This window comes from Plasmodium brasilianum (genome assembly GCF_023973825.1).
Source record: "Plasmodium brasilianum strain Bolivian I chromosome Unknown PB_00_03, whole genome shotgun sequence".
Lineage (NCBI taxonomy): Eukaryota > Apicomplexa > Aconoidasida > Haemosporida > Plasmodiidae > Plasmodium > Plasmodium brasilianum.
Window position 1 is genome coordinate 60,354 of NW_027122925.1, and position 21,780 is coordinate 82,133.

The window sequence follows — 21,780 nt, forward strand, 5'->3', positions numbered from 1 at the left end:
TTTATGTAATTTTATATTCTTTTTAAATATATTTAATTATATCATAAATATATTAGTACAACTAAAATATAATAATATACAAGTTATATATTTTACTAAATATATAATCTTAAGATATTTTACAATAATATGATATATAAGAAAAAAAAAAATTAATTTATTATTATTCTCTGAGATCTTTGAAATATACGTTTATATATAGTACAACATATAAGACACATAATAGGGATAAATAAAATAGCAGTGAAATAAGCGAAATTGAAAAATTTTATGATATTTTTTTTATCAATTATTTTACAATATTGGGAAAGTAGAACAAAAGCCATAAATTTATTTTTTAATTGGGCTTGTTATATTTTGTCTGTAAATATAAATTTTAGTTAATATATTAATTTATATTTTTTATTAGTCACATGTATAAATAAAATTCACTAATATATTTTACTAAAAGCTTTAGGCATAAATTTTTTTTTTTTTTTTATTTAATTTATAATTTTAATTAATCTACTCTGTAATAATATCTAATTTTTGTTAATATAATTGTTATATTTGAAATATAATCATATATATTATACTAAATCAAATGTTATAAAGATTAAACTGAAACTTTAGCTTCTTGTGTAATAGTATGAAAAAAAATAAGAGATTGTTTTAAATTATACGATAATGTCTATCTCTAGAATAATATGTTTATACTTAAAATATTATTTTTAAGCGAGATATTTTTAATTAAACGAAATAGTTTTTACTTTCATGTATTATAAACCTATTTAACTTGTATTTATTTTTCATTTATGAAAAGTTATAATTTCACTGAAAATCATGAAATTGAGATTTTTAAAGAACCCATATATTATTATAACATATTTTAAATATTAACTGTAATAATTTGAAAGGTACCATTTTAACACTAAAATAAAAATAAAAGGGAAAATTATATATTTATAAAATAAATAATATTTATAGTATTTTAAAAGGTAAAAAAGGACTTTTATATAGATAATCGAATATAATTCGCAATATGTATATGAGAATGCAGTAAAGTTAATTTATTTTTTTCTATATCATATAAGTACATTTATATAATTTTCACACGAACAAAAATTAAAGGGAAGAATATTTATTACTATAATTCTATTCTAGATACAATATAGAAATTATGTTTTTCATATTATTATGCTTAAATTAAAAGTTTTTATATTGTACTGTACAAACTATACAAACTTATATTAATTTTAACCAAAAATTAAAGTGGTGATTTTATTAAGAATTGTTTTCTTAAATTCTATATACAACAAAAAAGAATGCACCACATATAAACTTAAAGCGTAACATTTTTTCACTTAGATAAATATCAATATTATATTAATTTAACTTTTGCTATTTCATTCACATGTATTTATATAAAATGTAGGGGGAAAGCGTAAGATTTATTTTTTTTTATAATATTTATATATATCATAATATTTCGTTAATTTGTTGTTATATCAATGAAATATCTATTTTTATTCATTAAAATAAAAATTTACGAATATATATTATTATTAGTAGTAGTATTTTTTATTTTATTTTTTTTATTTTTAGAATAATTCCGTGGAATTATATCTTCAGTATAAAATGGAATATGAGGGGATTAGTTAAAATGTTAAAAGTGATAGTATAAGTCCTGGACAAATTTTTTCTAATACTAAATATAATTCTTTAGATATTTCTAATACTAATTTTATTGCATTATGTCAACAGATTAGTAGATATTTTATTGAAATTAAGGATAAATATTATTCCGATAATCTCAAATGTCGTAAATACTTGAATTACCTGATAAATTCAGAAAAAAAAAAAAAAAAAAGAACAATAGTTACATTTGGTTTAACCCCTTTAGAGATGTTTCGTCTAAATTAGATAATATATGCATATAAGAAATAAAAGAAATTGATACTGAACCTTTAACAAATCTTGAATAAATATACGGTTATTATTAAGATTTTAGCAAATTTAATGATAAAAAACAGGATTCTGGTGATATAATTTGTGGTAATATTAAGAAATGTTATAACCTTTACAAGAATAATTGTAAAAAACATCAAAAATGTAGTTAAAATGCTTTTTGCGTGGATTTAATCAATTGTAAAAAAGTATTTGATAATAAAATTCACAAGGTAGCTCCTTGTACTGGTTTATCACATATTTATCACCTATGCAAGTAAAATATATATTTTCTGTCAGTTTATCCAGAACGGTCGAATTGCTAGCAACATTCTCTTTATTTTTTTTATATAAAGTTAAAAAAAAATTATAGTTAATAACGTGAATATTCTAATACAATGAATATGCCCATTTTCACAAAAATTTACAAGCACAAAACATTAATATATTTAGGTATATATACATGTTTTGTTTCATATAGTTTACTTTATTGAAATCATGCTTATATAATAGCTTAGTTATGAAAAAAATAGTTGAACTTAAAGAAAAAAGAGAATCCTTACAAAATATATATTAAGTATTAGATAGAAAATTTAAAGGAAGTTCTCATAGTATAGGATATCAACCACAATGAGATCCTTGATATGAAAACTACAGTTTATATTATTTGCAATACAAAATCTAATACTCGGTGGTGCAAAAGTTACATATATGAGGATATTTCTTAATAAATAGATAAAAAAAATTAGAAATGTATACAAGCGCATAAAAATTAAAAAAAATAACACAGCAATTATTCAAACAAAGGGTTAACATAAATACAGTACTACTGTTTGAGTCAGTAGAAAAAGGTCCACTTATATATGAATTTTTCATTAGAATAAAAACCACATAATTTTAGTGTATAAATATATAGCACAAGATTGTGAAATGAATAATGATATTATTACACATTAATATATAGAAGCGTTTATTAAAGTAGTATTAATGTGAAAAGAAAAGAATCAAAAGTTTTAAAAAAAACACCAGTAATATTATTGTGCAAATAAAAAAATAAAATTCATAAAATAAAAACATTATTCAAAAGTTTAAAAGAATATATATATATTATTTATATCTTTAAAGTTTCATTATCATTTATCTATTTGCCGATAAACAGAATTAAAAATTTAAAATATGTAAAAATTATAGTATTGTTGTTTTTGTATGGTATTTATTCTATGTAACATTGTAAAAATGTTATTTATATATGCATTTAAGAGATATTTATTCTACTCAATGACTAATTTATATAGGAAAACTCTTAATATTTAGTTTATAATTCATATATATGTTCTTCCTAAGCATTATACTTAATTTTCCTTTTCTCCTCTAATATATTTTATGCATATAACATCCAAAGTAATAAGTAAATCTATATATGATAAATAAAAAACATATATAAATTTATTATACAATTATAAAAATTACACTAAGGTAAATTATAAAAGTAACAAATCGCATATATATTACTATAATTCATTTTTATTTACTTTATAGTAAGGAAAAAATACGACAATTGCTTCCTTAAATGTAATATCATGTATCATTATAGTACCTTAAGAATAAATAAAATTGAACAGAAATCTACTTTTGTTCATGTTTCTAATAGAATTCCACTATTATGATCTCCGAGGAACACATTATTATACATATTATATTTTAAAAATTCAGTCTCTTTTTTTATTACATGTAAAAATTTCAGATTCTGTTCTAATAATCATATTAGTAATTTCAGAACGAGTATTAATTTTAATGATTTTGCATAGTCATGTATTATCTTAAGTTTTTCCATAAATCTGCAATTTTATTATTAATTTAAATATGGAATTTATCAGATTATGTGTAATGTTAAATTCAAAATAATTAAACAAACAATATTTATCGTTGAAATTATTTCACGTTATAGAAACATTAAAGTTTTCATATTAAAAAAAAACATAGTAATATTTTTACAATAAGGAGATACTCAATTTTATTTTTCATAAAATTTTTTTTATAGTAATTATAAATTTAATGAGGAAAAGAGATCTCAGCATATTGTTGAAGTTTGTTACATATACAGAAACACTATTTTGTTTATTATACTTTTTTAAACGTTGTTTTTATTTTTACTATGTAATATATATTTAAACATTTTGTGCTTCAAAATGTTCATGATAAAAAAAAATAAAAATATTAATATAACATTTCTTTCCTAATCAATATATATAATATCATTTGGAAATATTTTTAACACAACATATATAAACTAGTTAGTTAATCAACAAATTCAACATATTATTAATAATTTATTTTTTATAGAAGAGTAATTTCAGAAAAAAAAAAGATGCTTTATTTAATATATTTAAATTATAATATATAAACTAAAAACTTTTATTACAGATTAAAAAAGTATTTTAAAAATTCATATTTCATTCCTATTACCTTTTTTTTTATGTATATAAATAAAAAAATATATATCTCAATTTTGTAAATGTCTAAAGTTTATTTATTTTTTTTTTTTTAACATAACTAGTTGTATATTTGATAATATATATAAATTAATAAATTAAAATTGTTATAGTAGCAAAATTAAAATATTAACCATACATCCTAATCTCAGAACCCTATATAAAAACCAAATTATTTTATTATATATTTACAATTTTATATTTTTACCATGAAAAAGGTATAAGGTATATTAAAATGTATCTTAAGTAAATATATTTTTGGTAATGTATTTTCAAAAAAAACTAATTTTGTAAAATACATATAAAGTCCAATTTTATGTTTATAAAAAACATATACACATATACAGAACAAAATAAACTTCTCTTCATTATAAACCAAAAAGACATTTTTCTAATTAGGCAATCAAATAATCATTTTAATCTACAAAATGATAAAAAAATATAAAGCAGTATTTTCTTTGTAACTTAAATATAAATTAACATGGTAAATTACTGAAATTATATAAGTTGTCGTATTATATATTGATGAATACCTACAAATATGTATTTTAAATAAAATTCAGATGAAATTCACAAATATATATACCAGGGAATAATTTTTAGTTATGAGGGAACACTAGTTCATAATACAAATTGAAAAACATTAAAACATTTAAATTTATAATAAGACTAATAACAATATACATTACAGCTGTATATAAATCTTACTACGTATACGTTGTTCAACATGTAAAAATTATGCTATTGTGGGTATATTTATTAAGTCTATTACTGAGAAAATATATATTTCTTTTCATGGCGAAAAATTTTTTATAGAAAGAAACATAAATACTCTTATTCATTTTACCTTTTACGGTACTTAATTTTTTCATATTTTTTAACTTTTTTGTGGTAATAAACGATTCTTGATATAATTATGATACAATATATAATGAAGGGTATGACGTAAAATAGATTGAAAAGAAGTGGTATGGTATAACAACACTTACCACTATCTCTAGCTGATGGATGCTTATAACCTAATAACGATTTTAAGAATGATCCCTCCAAATAACTACCTATATTTTTGGACCAACCACTTGAAAAGCTCTTCAATATATCAACTAACCCCCATACAAGGCCATAACTACCACAGTAATCTAATACAAATGACAACGATAAAAATATGAAAAATATTAAAGTTGGAGCAAGTTCCGATGCCAGTTTTTTACGTATAATTTTTTTATAAATCTTATTACTAATTGTTCTGTTATTTTTAAGAAAATCTTCATAATCAAGTTCTTTGAATATTTTTTTTTCTAAACGAGAATATTTTTTTGTTTCAAATATATAACATCTATTTTTATTAGCATGTTTATTCCTTCCAACATTATTCAGTGAACTTCCATTTGGTTGCATCGATGTTCTTGTGGCCGCTTTTTTATTATTAGATATATATATTTGTTCGTTTAATTCATTATTTGGTATCTCATTTTTTAACTCTACAATGCATAAATTCTTATCGCATTTACGTTTTGCCAGCAATCGAAAAGTCCCATTTAATTTACTGTCTAGTTTGTAGTTATCATCCAAGTATTTGATAAAGATATTCTATAAACGTAAAGTAAATATTTATCATACATAAGATTAAATAATCTCATGATACAAAATAGCATTGATATAAAGTAAACTCAAAAAATATGAATAAAAAATAAAAACTTCTAATAACATTTTTATACCACATCTTTGTAAAAATAGCATATCAAAGATAAAAGTACAAAAGTAGAAATTTCAATCAAAAAAAATAGCTTCATTTTTTGTTTCATAATATATATATTTAATATTTCAATATATCAAGGTAATAGATAACAATAATATAATATACATTTCATAAAAAAGGATATTATAATTATTTATTTAGTTCGTTATTATTATTATTATTATTATTTTTTCGTAAAAGGTGAATAGTATATATGTATTCTGTTATTTTTTACAAAAGACGCAAAGAAAATTAACATTAAAAATATATTATAATGTTTTTATTTTAATCCTGGCTTTAAAAAGGTAATTTGAATTAGAATAATATCATTCGAATTCAATAACAAATATTCAAAATATATAAATTATCTATTTAATACATTAAGTTAAGTAATTATTTAGTAATTATTTTAAATATAAAATAAAGAATATAATATTTGATTTCTTAATATATTGAATATATACCTAATATAGAGAATATAGAGAATACTTTGCGCTATATTTTTTTAAAAATATTACTGTTTTAATTGATATACATATATTATAAATTTTAACATTAAAATTATATTTTTGGAATAATTTTTATATAAAAAATATTAAATTCTAATGTCGCTGTTTTTACCATAGTATCTGTATAATTACATTAAGAATACATAAACATTACTATATTGTTTACCAATTTATTTTGTAATAAATATTTAAATAATTCTCATATAATATTATTAAATAAACTATTATTCAGTTGCAATAATAATATAATAAATGTATATTTTTCTCTATTTATAAAATTCCTTAATACTCAAATTAGTTATCCCACACATAACTAACCACTACAAATTAAACTTGAATTATAAGTTCTTGCATATATATTAATAATAACCTGAATCTAAACGGACAAGTGTCACATATGTGTGAATGTCATATATAGAAAAGAATATTATTTCATAAAATATTATATCTTTTAAAATTAATTAATATAAAATAAAAATAATTAAAAAAACATTAAAATATTTATTTACAAGATTTCCAATTTTTATATATGCATAAATTAAATATATTGATATTAAGATATCTCTCTCCAGATATATCTTTTAAAAAATTTGAATAACTTATGTTTTTTCATTTTATAAGTTACATGTTTTCAAAAATATTTACCATGTTATTAATAAATCAATTATTTATCTAAAGTGAGGTTTCAGTATAAGCTTAAAGTAAAGCAGCTTTAACAAAATTTGCGTTTAATAATGTTAAAATTCCATAAATAAATTTCATGCAAAACCATATAATTTATCTTTATTGACAAAATAAATATTAACATTTAAATTATAATATGTTAGATGTCCAAACATTGATAAAAACACTATAATCATTTTATGATCTATCTATACGTATAACACTCATATTCTTTAAAATTTATATTATTTTAAAGAACATTAAATTTTGTAAAAATTCCAAGACATTAATAGAATATATTTATAATTATTCACGTATTAATATTTCTACTGTTCTTTAGGTTAACGCACGAGTAAAAAAAATAATAATAGGAAAAATTTATAAACAAGCATATATATAATAATGTTATACAGGTAGTGTATTTATTCATAAAATTTATTTACATTTAATTTAGAAGTTAATTAATTTTCATTATAAATATATTATTAATTTTTAATGAAGTAGTTATTAATATATACAGAATAAAATAAGTAACTGCTGTATTATGTATGTTAATATCAAACTAATTTTATTTTAAAAAATGAATTCTATTAGTGGAGTCAAAAACATACAAGTATATTATAAACTTAATATCATTTTTTTTTATATATAGTAAAATTCTATGACATTATATCTTAAACATAAAAAGGAAATAGTAGATCCTATTTCAGATGTTCAAAAAGACACGGGTAAAAGTGCTAAAAATCCAGGACAGAAATGTAGCAGTAGTTGAAATAACGAATTTATAATATCAAGTCTAGATACTGTTGGATATTTAAATGTACTAATAGAACAATATAAATCTTATAGCATCAAAAATTATAAAGATTTGAATTACCTGATAATCGCTTAAAAAAAATATAGTAAGAATGCCACTTAATTTTCAGATATAAAATAAATTTCCGTCCCAATTAAATAATATATTCGTGCAATAGTTTAAAAATATTGATACAGAAATTTTAAAAAACTCTAAGTACTATACAGTTATGATAATGCTTCTAACAATTTTAATGGGCAATATTTTGATTCTAATGATAACTATTGTATACATATTAAAAATTCCTTTGACTTTTTTATTCAACATTACGATCAATTCCAAAAAAAAGTTAAAAACTTTTTTTGTAAAGAATTAAACAATTTTAAAGAAATATATAATAATATAATGTGTAATGTAACTTCTTGTCCTGGTGTACCACAAATTTACCACCTACTAAAATAGATTATGTATTTGTTGCTAGCTATACAACATCTGCAATATTACTAACACCTTTCACCTTAATTTTTTTATATAAGATTAATAAATATTATAATTAATAATGTGAATAACGTATCACAGTTCTTATAATTCATTATCACACAAAGTATTAAAAAAAATAAAATAATACTTTTAATTACATATATATATCTTTTTTTTCATGTAGTTTACTCCAATGAAATCATATCTACGTAATCGTTTACAAAAAGAAAAACTAATTAAACTTAAAGAAGTCGAAAAAGAAGCAATAGAATCACCACAAAACACACATTATGAAGAAATTATAAATTATGAACGAAGTTTTCATAATATAGGCTATCAACCACAATTATACACTTGATACAAAAGTAGAGTTTATATTATTTTCATTAGAAAGTCGAACATTTATTCGTGTATATGTTACATATAAGAGGAAATTTATTAATACATAAGACAAAATAAAAATAAATAAATGAATACATGTGTGTAAAAATTACAAAAATAATGATGTAAATATATTTTAAAAAAAAGCATGACATAAATTCAACTCTATGGTAAATGGCAGAAGCAGAAAAATTAACATTTGTATGAAATTTTTTTAAGAATGGAAAACAAATATTTTTAAAACATAAATATACAACACAAGATTAATAAGAATATGCTGATTTTCATTTACATTTTTATGAAGTAATGTTTATTACATAAGTATTAAAAAGGGGGAGAAAAAGAAACAAAACAAAAGAATCAAATATAACAACAATAGTTTTATTACACAATAAAAAAACAATAACCTAAAATAAAAACATTAATGGAAAAGAAAAATAATAGATATTATTCAATTATAACTAACATTATTTTAAGATTATATCATTATTTATTTTCTTACAATTAAGCTGAATTAAAAATTCAATCCAGAATACAACAATATTAATATTGCAGTCTTGATTTTGTAGATGTTCTATGTGACAATGTATTAAGAATCTTTATGCAATGTGATAGGATAGGTTAATTTTAGTACTTCTCAAATATAAATGAAAATATTCATATCCATTAATTAATAATTGATAAATATATTCCTCTCAAGCACAATTCTTAATTCTTTTTCTTTTTTAATACCATTTTATATATTTAACATCCAAGTAAATTAAACAAATAGGTACATGATAAATAAGAAATATATATAAATTTACCTTATAATTATCTATTTTTCTATAAATCATATTATAGTAACAAAATACATTATTCATGTTCCTATATATTATTTTTATTTACTTCATACAAAAAGAAAAATAAGATAAATATTCCAATAAAAGTCACAGAAAGTAACACGAAATTATGGAAAGAATCAAGAAAATTGAAATATAATTCTATATTACTTAAGGTTCCTCATACAATTCTACTTTATAGTCTCCATAGTACTTAATATATACATATTACTAAACGTATGATATGTTATAAATGGAACACGCTTTTTCCATTATGTATATTTTCTAGGTATTGTTCTAATTTGTACATTAAAATTTTCAGAATGCTCACTCGTTTTTATTATTTCACATAACAATGTATTACCTTGGATTGTATTTTATATCCGAATTTTATTTACTAACATACATATGACATTTTTCTAATTGTAATAAATACCACATCGAAAAAAATAAAGAAAAAAATATATATTAAAGAAACTATATCACTTCATGGAAATTTTGGAATATTCTTATAAAAAGTATAAACCCAAATAATTTTTTAATAAGGAAGTAGTCGATTTTATTTTACTTGATCATTTCTTTATAGTAATCATAAATTTAGTAGAGAAAAAGTGTTCAGCATATGGTCATACTTTAAATAAATATAAAAACACTATTTGAATTGTTATATTTTTTTAATCATTGTCTTTAATTTTAATGTAAATATTTATAATAATATATATATATATATATATTCTAACAGTGTAATAATGCTCATAACAAAGAAAATTATAAAAATAATAAATTAACTCTTTATTATACATTTATTTATGCAGTATAAACTTATGTTATTTATAAAAAAATTAATATATAAAAATTATTTTTTTTATTTCTCATCAGAATTCAATATATTTTAATCTATTATTTATAAAACAATTATATCAGTGAAAAAAACCTTGATTTCATATATATTTTAAATGTATATTATTAAAAGAAAAAAAGATTTTTGCAGATTAAAAGATGCTTTTAATATTTAAATTGTTCTTTAAACTTTTTTTCCTTTTTTTAGGTATATAAATAAAAAAAATATTTCAATTTCTTAGAATCTTGAAGTATATACTCTTCATTTTAAAAAAGAATTATATATTTAATTATGTAGATACAATTATCATATAAAGAAAGAAAGTAACAAGAATAAAATTAAAATATTAACCATACTCAACTAGACTATGGATTCTACATAAAAGGATATTACATTATTATATATTTATAACCTAATAATTATAATATTAAAAAAAAATAATATGTTTTTTAAAAATATATTTTAAAATAAATATATATAATATTATATGTATGATAAATATTATTTCCTAAAATAAACAATGAATTTCATTTTATTATAAATATATATATTTATACAACAAAGTACGTTCAATTCAATTCATAATTCCCTAAAAAAGGCATATTTAGTTTTAAATTTAAACGTATAATTACTTTTTTTATTTACACAGGGTTTAATAATTTAAGTCTTGAAAAAAACGTAAAATAATAATTAGTATTATTTTTTATAGTAGCAAATGTAATTTGGCACAATACATCAATAGATTTATACGGATCGGACTTCTATATATTAACTTTAAAAAACATATTTATATTTTTTTAAAAATAATGTAAAATATATAAATATATATATCACAACATGCTATTATAATTAAAAAAAACGTTAAAATATAGTGCAATCATTAAAAAATTCAAATTAATAAAACAATTAAAGGAATATATTTTTACTTTTGCTGGTTAACAAAGATATTAAGTGCATTTGGATATATGTAATCTAAGTAATTTATTGTTATGTGTGCTATTTGTGTACATTATTTATGGTATTACAGATCTTATTTATTATATTTAACTACCTTACGTAAAGAAGGATATGCCGTATTATTAATATCATACTTTTTTTCTAAAGCCTTTAAATGTTTTACAACTCTTCTTTGTATAAACAACATTGCTATTGCAACTACAAATGTTAATATATAGAATAACACAACAAATAGACCTATTTTATTAAATAAACTTATAACATTATTAACATCATATAAGTACCCCAATTGTCCTAAGACTATTAACGTGATACCAACTAGTACATGGGAGCTCCCTAAAATAAAAATCCCAAGTAATTTTAATTTTATATCTTCCTTTAAAGATATAAAATCTTTAATCCATGAATTTCTAACTATATTTTTATAATATATTTTGTCAAATATTCTTTTTTTACAATATAAATTTCCTCGAATGTACATAGATGATTCATTTCTTTTAGGTAGCTTATAGTTTTCTGCACTTTTTAATGAAACTTTATCTGCCAATATATTTTTTTCTTCATTTATTTTTTCATTATTATATATATCTTTTTTTATGTACCTTCCATTATTTGGTATCACATCATTTATCCATATAGTATATGGACGTTTCATCTGTTTACGTTTTGCTAGTAAACGATAAGTTATTTGACCTAATTTTCTAATATTGTCATACTTCTCATCTAAATATTTATTAAAGCTACTCTGACAAAACAAGTAATACATGCATAATTTAAAAGAACAAATAATTTCATACTAACAAAATTATTAATATAAATAAAATGAGTATAATATTTATAATACATATATCCATATTATTATCATACCATGTTATTGTTAAAATGATTTATCCATGTCAAAAGGATAAAAGAAAAAATTTTGATAAAAAATGGTAACTTAAATTTTTCTTCCATGATTCAAAATTCTAATAATGTAATATATTCAGTGAGGAAATATTTAATAATAAAATAGTATTCTTCTAATTACAAAGAACATCATTTATATTTTTTTAATATTATTTCATAAACATTTAATTATAGTATGTAATTATAATGCATTTTACAATAAATAAAAAGGAATATAACTCTAAAAATATATTGTAAAATTATTATCTTAGTGTTAATTATAAACAAAATTACCTTTTGTATACATAATATAATACGCGCTAATTAATAATTATCCAAAGTATATATATTAGTTATTTAAAATATAAGTATATTTAAATAATTGTTTTTTATATTTTAAAAAAAAAAAAAAAAAAAATATATAAATATATCTAAATATTAAGTTTATATAGAATATACAATTTACAGAATATAGATAATTTGTTTCTCTATTTATGAAGAGAATCATAAATAATCTTAACAATATTTTCCTTCTATTAATTATAATTTTATAAACATTATATTATGGAAAAATTACTTATTATTAATAAAACATTAATTAATGTAAAAATATAATAATAATAAACGTTTTAACAAAAAAAAAATATAATATGTGCTAATTTTTGTGTTATATATTTCATCCATTTATTTACTATGTAAATCTATGATTCTACTCATATTTTATAATATATTGAAAAAGCAAAATTTCTAATTACTACTTAATAAGAAAAATATACATTTTAAAGGAAAATAATAAATGCTTCTTCTTTATTTTTGTAATGTACATTTTGAAGTTCATAACTTTTTAATGTAATTAATTTATTCAATTACTTCTAAATGAAAAATTTTGAATGCGCTTAAATTTTTTTTTTTCTAGTTCATTATGTATTTAGAAGAAATATTTGTATAATAAATAAGAAAAAAAAAAAAAAGTAATATATTATTAATCTATTTATATAAAATTTTTTATTTATATAAAATGAAATGGGAATTCTCTATTTTTCTTTTTTTATAATGCAGCATATTTTGACCTAATGGTGTAGTTTAATTGTTATTATATAAAAAATAAATAAGCATTCTTTTTTTTATCTTATTAGTTTAATAACTTTTTGCTTATAAATACTTATAATTCATTGAAATTAAATAATTAATTAAATTATACTTTTACTAAATAAAATTGCATTCTTTATTAAAAAAATTACATTAATAATTTAATAATTAAAATAAATAGACAATAAAGTAAATTATTCCTAAAAATAAAAATAGAAAGATGTTATATGTATATAAATAATTTTAAATAATTTAATAACATATGCTTATAGAAAAAGGATGAATGATTAATCTGTATATAATTTATATATATTACATCCACTAATTATTAAATATGTGTATTAATAATTTAACGAATTTACAATTATAATAAGAATTATGTATAATTCTAAAAATACTTATTATTACCGCTATATTTTATATAGAAATAATAAAACATAAGAAAATATTATAATAATATAATGATTATATATATACAATAATAATTAAAGCAAACATTTTCTTATGAACTATGATACTTTTAGATTATCTTTAATTCAAAAAGATAAAAGTTAAAAGGAAAAATTCAAACGAATAATACGTAAGAACATATAAATAATAACCTTGAAAAAACAATTATAGTTCTAATGCAACGCCTAACAGCAGCATTTTTGTGCTAAATTTATCCCTCATAATTTCATTTCCTATACATTGTGAATTAGACTTCGAATAGTATACATAATTTATTTCATGAAACCATAATAGTGAAATAAGTAAATAGGTATAAAAGCTAACCAGTTAAAATATTTGGTTTCCTCAATTATTAAATGTTTTTTTAATACTTATAGGTTTATTTTATATGGTATTTATTCGTATTTTTGGAATCATAAAATATAAAATAATTATTAATAAATTTTAATCTAATTAATAGAAATAATTCATATCGATAATATTATTGACTAAATTGAAATTATTTTATTCATAATGATTAATTAATCTTATAACCTAACAGTGAAACATTGGAAAAATAAATAAAAAACATCTTATATAAATGTAGTAAATGAATTAATGATAAATTACAAAACAAAAAATAAATAAAATAATATAAAAAATGTGTAAATATATTAAAATAATAGTTTATTGTTAATGTTCTTAAAATACTAAAAAGTAAATGTATTACATATAAGTTAAACAGAATTATAATTCTAACATTAGATAATAAGTTCTATTAAAATATTTATATATATCACTGACTAAAAAATTTTTATTTTCCTGTAGTTTTTGATATTTAATTATATGTATATTATATCAACTAAAGGTTCATATTAAGTTTTTCTTGTAAACGTTATTTTTTTTAGTTTATTTGTATTTATTCTATAAATATATAATTAAAAATTTTTTTTTTCTAATATTGAATAATTGATATATTTTTATATAACTGCTAATGGAACTTCACTAAAATTTTACATATAATTATGTCAGAGAACAATAATAATATAATATAATTTAGGTATACTTAATATGGTTATCCTGTATAATACTTATTATTTCATAATGCTTTTTTTTGACACAAATAAATGCATTAACTTTATTAATGATGATTTTTTTTAATTAATTTTTTCATGTATATTTATAATATATTCCTCAAACAAATAATATAAATTGTATTAATGAAACATATCGAGTACATCTTTAACATTCAACATAAGTTAATCATATCTTTAATAAAAGTCTTATATGGTATAAAGTTCAGAATATTAATTAACTTCATAGTATATATAAAGATTCAATGTTCGTCAGATGCAATATCATTTTACCCAAAAAATAATATAAAATAAGACTATATAAATATCGTTAGAAATTTAAAACTTTGTTACATGGATGATAACATAATCTTTAATCTTAATTTTATACTTATCTTTTTTTATTAGAATGCACTAATTTAAGTATTATTATTTTATGAGTTACATTATGTTTACATATTTAGATGTTGGTATAGCTACAATTTTATTTTCTAATTTACATGTTCTAAATTTATACATAATAGCTATGAATTCAAAATTATTTTTATATTATATATAACTTTAATGTATTCAATGATTTTACAAATTATATAATAAATTTATTAGACTATTTCATGAGTATAATTTAAAATATTAAATATATTTTATGATGTATTATTGCAACTCATGCTGTATTAGGGACTTAAATTATACTAAACATGAAAATAAATATATTTTTTTATATATTAGAAAAAATAATAATGTTTTCCAAAATTATTATAATTTAATATAAAAAAAGTATTATAAATAAATTCAATTAATAATATTATTAAAAAATATAAAAAGAAATACATACACATAAATATATAAAGTTAAAGACAAAAAGTAATATATTTTTATTATACCGCCTTTTTTCTTATTTTATTTTCTAATTATATCTATTTAATTGGAACGTATATTTAGCTCAGTTTTATATACTTTTTAATATCCTTAAACTAAGTTATTTGATAGCCTGTATAACATTAATGAAATGAAGTTCGTGGTTCTATATTTACTACACTAAATCTCCTCCTTTCAGAATTCCTATAGGTACGTTTTATGAATCTCCTTGGTAGTCTTTGCGTACTTAATTCAGAAAAATTAGTCCTATATCTTTTTTTCCTTTTTCTAGTTTTACCTAGATATGTTCCAAAGGGAGTAAACTAATGAAAAAGTGAAAGATGTAAAACATATACATATATAATTATTTTACAATTATATCATTTTATATAACGCGCATTATAAATGTAAACATACAACGTATTTATAATATCTGATGTAATTAGGTATTTACTTTAAAATAAAGGAAAAAAGCAAAAATTAGTCCCATTGCCAAAACAATTACCATGGCAACACAGAAAAAAGTGTTTTGTAAAATATTAGTTTCTTCATCTTTTCCGGGAAATGCCTTTCCTTTATATTTTTTGGTAACAGAACCTCCTCCTTGATTATCCCATAAATCTTTTTGAATCCTTGATATAATATATTTTTGTTCGTTCATTTCCATGAATTGACTTCTCCTTTCTCTTTGAACAACTATTTTTAATGGTTGTGTAGACCATGTCTTACCCTTCTTTAATCGATAAATCCCAGATTTCTTATCCTTTATTAGAATATGTTGTTTAACTAGTTCTTCCACATATTCACAAAGTCCTGATGTATCTTCCTCTGGTTTTTCTGCAGGACAATGTAATGTTCCATCTTTTCCTAGTTTCCATTTAAGATCAACATCTGTGCCTTTTTTGGGAAGTGACAATATATTTTTTTTTTCTTGATCTTCAAATCCTACCATCTTTCTAATTTCTTTATGTTGAACTAACGCTTCTGATTTTATAACGGATTCGAATTCTTTATTTTCTAAAGATAATTTATCACCATTTCCCTGTTCACTGCTTCCAACTGCACTCTGATTTCTGCTCGTCATGGCAGATGCTCGTATAAAAGCACATTGTAAATTGGAGCTATTATTATTAATATTACAATTAGTGAAATGAATTGTCTCCAAAAAATCTGGTTCGAAATCGCTTGATACTAATTTTTTTTCAGAGGTTTTATTTTCTGTAAAATTTTTTAGTTCATTACAGTTTCCGCCATATGGAGATTCTAATTTAGATAAGAGTTTGCTTGGATCAAAATCATTATTACAATTTAAAAAGTAGTTTGGACACTTCGATATTTTTTCCACACAACAGTCCCCTTTTTTTCTATGGTATAATTCAAGAATAAAATTAAGGTATTTTTTATATTTATCAATTTTCACATTAACACAAGTTTCTTTAGCCTTAATATGTTCATAATTTGTAAAGTAATCAAACATATATTTCTCTTCTATTTTATTTTTCAATTCCTGTAAATTTTTTTTTGAAAATTTATAATCACAATTTAATATTTCATAATCTGTAGTAAGAAGGGTTTGAACTCTAAGAAATTCGTTAATAACTACTTCCACATCATTTTCTTTCGCATCATCTTTAAAAAATTTTCCTATTTCTTCATATAACCAGTATTTATAATGTGAACAACGGTTTTCATAACTCCATGACTTATCGTTTTTAGGTAAATTCTCTAAATTTCTTGCAACTTTTTTACAAAGATTAATACAATTATCTTTATGTTCACTTGCTACTGAATCAGATATTTTACAATCGTCGTTATATTTTACTTCCTTAACCTCAGAATTAAATTTATTATATATCTCATATGAAGGTAACTCTTTTAAAATTTCATCCTGTAAATTGAATATATACATTGAATTATATAATACTTAAGGAATTATTGTGAAGAATTAATATTCTCATGTTCTTTATCCAAAATGATATGTATACTAACTAACAAAAATTATTATTTATATTAAAAATGAAATTATACATGAAATTCTTGTTCCATTTTTATTATTTCCTTTAAGATATATCATATATTTACTAAATTAAACAATTAAGACCATATATATATAAGTTTGTATGTTAAAATAATAAAATATATTTGAAAATTCTGCATTATGTATACTTTTTTTTATTAGTATTTACAACTATTTACATATTTCTTGGTTACAAAAAACAATAATTTTCATATTTTGAATAAATTATACGTATATTTTATTTATTACATAAATATTTTTAATTTTAACATAGATAAATTTAACACTGATGCTCAATAATAGTAAATAGTAAAAAGAAAGAAATTTAGTATGGTAAAAATATATTATATATATATATAATGATTTCTTATTATCACATTTTCTTTAATAAAAAATAGAATTTTTATTATTTACTGTTAAAAATTGTAATACCAAGTGATATATTCATATTAAGAACTTTTTCAGTTTTAATTATTTATATATTTTCATATGGTTACTTCATAAAATTACAAAATATTCTTTATTTTATAGTTATTATTACTTTAATGTCAAACATATTTTCATTAATACTGTATGTTTTATCGTATTGTGCAAAATATATAGCAAATACCTTCATTACAGTTATAAAGCAGGTATATTTTGAAAAAACAATAATAAGTAAATGAAAGAATATTACAAATATGTGAAAATGTTACAATAAAAAAAATTTTTTTTAACACAATAAAAATAATTTCATATATTTATTTTTATAATAAATCCATGAATTATTAGATAACCTATATAATATTAATAAAAAATGTTCTACGTTAATGCCACTTTATGCCATATCTGAAATGATTACTTTTTATACCATATCACAGCTCACACAGAGAAAAATTTTTTACTCACCAATGTATTTATATATATATAAAACAGTCTCATGAATTATTTTTTAAACAAACATTTAACAAAAATATTAAAATATTAATTTCCTTAAAAATAAGGTAAAAATATTTTTATTTTTCTAAAATAATGAATATGTTACTTCTAATTTAACTGAAAATCAATTAATTAATATATATATATATACTAAATTTGGAAAATATAATTACGATATATATTTAATTATTCGTAGGCACTAAGATAATGATGAAAGTTAATATTATTATGTTTCAAAATTTAGAGATATACTTTAATATATCTTATATATTTTTTCTTTTCTCATTATAAATGGAATAAAGCATAATGTATCATATCAGTAATTTAAGAAAATATAAACGAATATTTTCTTATGTTTTTGATATATGTAATTGCTACAGTGTGTTTTTTTAAACATTGAACTATAAAATATTGTACTTTATTCATAACACTATTATCATGCTACAAATAAAATATTAAGTATTAAAAAATAATTAAAACTTATATATATATATAGATATATTTCGGGCATTTTACTCTTTATTCTTTATTATTCATAACAGAAAAGAAATATGTTGTTATATTATTATATTTTTTCTTATTATTGTACTTATGAATATGAATTTTTATTTTACTATAAATTATAATGTTTATTTTGTTCATATTTTTATAATTTTTTTCAAATAAATTTTAGATACTTATAAATTTATATTTTCTTAATAAAGCTGCAATGAAAGAAATATAAGAATATTTAATAATTAATTTTTTCTTGAAAAAAATAAAATAATATTATATATTATTCTTAAAGGATTTTACATCTCAATTTTTAATTGTGTTGTTTATTTTTTATGATAAACGTTTTATTCAAATAGAGACCTTAATAATTATGTTAATTTAGTGGCCCAGTTTTGTCACTTATGAAATCATAAAGATCTAATGATATTACAATGAACAAAATATAACTTTAATAAATTTTTTTAATTATTCTGAGAGTTATATATTTTCCTTAAATTATTTATTAATTTTTGTTTCTTATTTTGTAAGATTATTTATTTTATCTAACAGGAATATTCATGTTTTGTATTTCATAAATTATGCCTATTAATAATTTACAATCATATTCATTATATAGTAATTTATATATATATTTTTATTTTTATAATACTCATTTATTTTTGTTAATTACATTAGATATGTTATATTATATAATATGTGATGTTCACCAAGTTAATTAAATAATATTTAAGTTAAAAAATTTTCTCATTAACTGGAAGTTCTTCATAAAAATTTAAGAATATTTTGTTTTTTTGAATAATTATAGAAATATTGATGATTTATTTTTAAAACTATATATATAATTAGTAATAATAACATGTATTTCGTACATTGAAGAATAATTCATTATAATAATAAGATAATAAAACGTCTCAAAAAATTCTCAAATTTAATATATTTTCGAAACTTGAGATACTCTTAAAAATATATACTTTTATTGTTGATCGTTTTTTTTGAAAAATAACATATTAAGGGAAAAAAAAATACATTTGAAATATTTATACTTTATGATTATATTTAGCTTATGTATATATATTGAGATATAATTGACATGGAAATTGCTATAATATACATTTACATAACATTTAAAATAATAATTTTTTTTAGAGATATTGAATTATGATATTATTTATATGAAATTATATGGATTGTAATTCAAACATAATTTGAAAAAATGCAAAAGATATATATATTTTTTATACGTAATGTAACATTTTAAATGACAAATAAATTATATGTTAACTAAATTTTAATGTATACTGCACTTTTATGGATTATTAAACGTATATAAAATTTTTATCATATGAAATTACTTTTCTTAACTTAGAGTAGATGTAATAGTAATTAATATCTTGTCCTTATACTTTTCTATATTACGTGTACTCTGTTTCATACTCTCCATAATAGCTCATATGTTACAAATCGTAGGTATAAAGACATAAATACATATACAGTAGAAGCGGTTTAATGAATAATCCGTTTTTATTAGCAAAGTAAATGAATAGTAAATAATAAAAAGAATTTATTACTTTAGTGCGAAAAAGTGTTTCATTTAAAAATTATATTACTAAAAAGAGTGTAATTTATTGAAGGATCTCATTTACCATATCATTCAGTTACTTTCCCACTTTCAAATATATTATTGGTTTGTATAAACTTCTTTTGTATATATATTTGATATGTTGAGAACAATCAAATACAATATTTACTGTTAATTTTTTTTCCTTGATAATTAATTAAAAGTGTACATAAAATTATTATCTCATTCTGTTATTCAGTTGAATAGATAAAGGAAAAACTAACATTACAATTTAAGGATATAAAAGCTTTTAGTATATATATTATATTGATATATTATTCTATTCACACATAAGAATATATTTTTTCTATCTTATTTTGATAGATGTTTAACAATTTTGAGTTCCTCAATATATGTTTAATATATAAATTTACATAATTTAAGAAAAATAATAAAACTTCCATTTTATAATTAATAACTGTCTGAGTATAAAATAATTTGATTAGATATATTATATATATATGTAAAACATAAAATTTATCACCAGTGTATAGGATGTATTAACTTTTTATACTCTATAATATACGTAATATAACATATTTTTCTTTTCAATACATTACAAGAAATATTTAGCCGATCATAGACATCCATAAATATTTCATTAAATATTTATCCAAATAATAGTTATATTTTAAATATATATACATATTATTATAACCGACTTAGCAAATAATATACTATAAAATAAACGAAATTAAAAGTAACAAAAGGAAATTATCTCAAGGTAGCTATTAATTAGCCAACTTATTGAATATAGGTTATTAGGAACTAAAAAAACATAGTATATAAAAATT

At 19.1% G+C, this 21,780-nt stretch overlaps 4 protein-coding genes across 4 annotated transcripts; 1 reads left to right on the forward strand and 3 right to left on the reverse strand.

The window, feature by feature from the left end:
• Window positions 1-5,261: 5,261 nt before the first annotated feature.
• MKS88_000125 (fam-l protein) lies at window positions 5,262-6,211 on the reverse strand (the record flags this gene model as incomplete). The annotated part of the gene is made up of 2 exons (XM_067214266.1): window positions 5,262-6,008; window positions 6,137-6,211. 2 exons carry the CDS (start codon window positions 6,209-6,211, stop codon window positions 5,262-5,264), a joined length of 822 nt encoding a protein of 273 aa, XP_067075858.1.
• Window positions 6,212-7,989: 1,778 nt separating this feature from the next.
• On the forward strand, window positions 7,990-8,962 carry MKS88_000126 (PIR protein; the record flags this gene model as incomplete). The annotated part of the gene is made up of 3 exons (XM_067214276.1): window positions 7,990-8,086; window positions 8,342-8,556; window positions 8,789-8,962. 3 exons carry the CDS (start codon window positions 7,990-7,992, stop codon window positions 8,960-8,962), a joined length of 486 nt encoding a protein of 161 aa, XP_067075859.1.
• A 2,715-nt stretch (window positions 8,963-11,677) lies between these two features.
• Window positions 11,678-12,558, reverse strand: MKS88_000127 (uncharacterized protein; the record flags this gene model as incomplete). The annotated part of the gene is made up of 2 exons (XM_067214287.1): window positions 11,678-12,349; window positions 12,472-12,558. The coding sequence occupies 2 exons, from the start codon at window positions 12,556-12,558 to the stop codon at window positions 11,678-11,680; spliced, it is 759 nt and encodes a 252-aa protein (XP_067075860.1).
• A 3,523-nt stretch (window positions 12,559-16,081) lies between these two features.
• MKS88_000128 (uncharacterized protein) lies at window positions 16,082-17,847 on the reverse strand (the record flags this gene model as incomplete). Its single annotated transcript, XM_067214297.1, has 2 exons — window positions 16,082-16,261; window positions 16,444-17,847. The coding sequence occupies 2 exons, from the start codon at window positions 17,845-17,847 to the stop codon at window positions 16,082-16,084; spliced, it is 1,584 nt and encodes a 527-aa protein (XP_067075861.1).
• Between the last annotated feature and the right edge of the window lie 3,933 nt (window positions 17,848-21,780).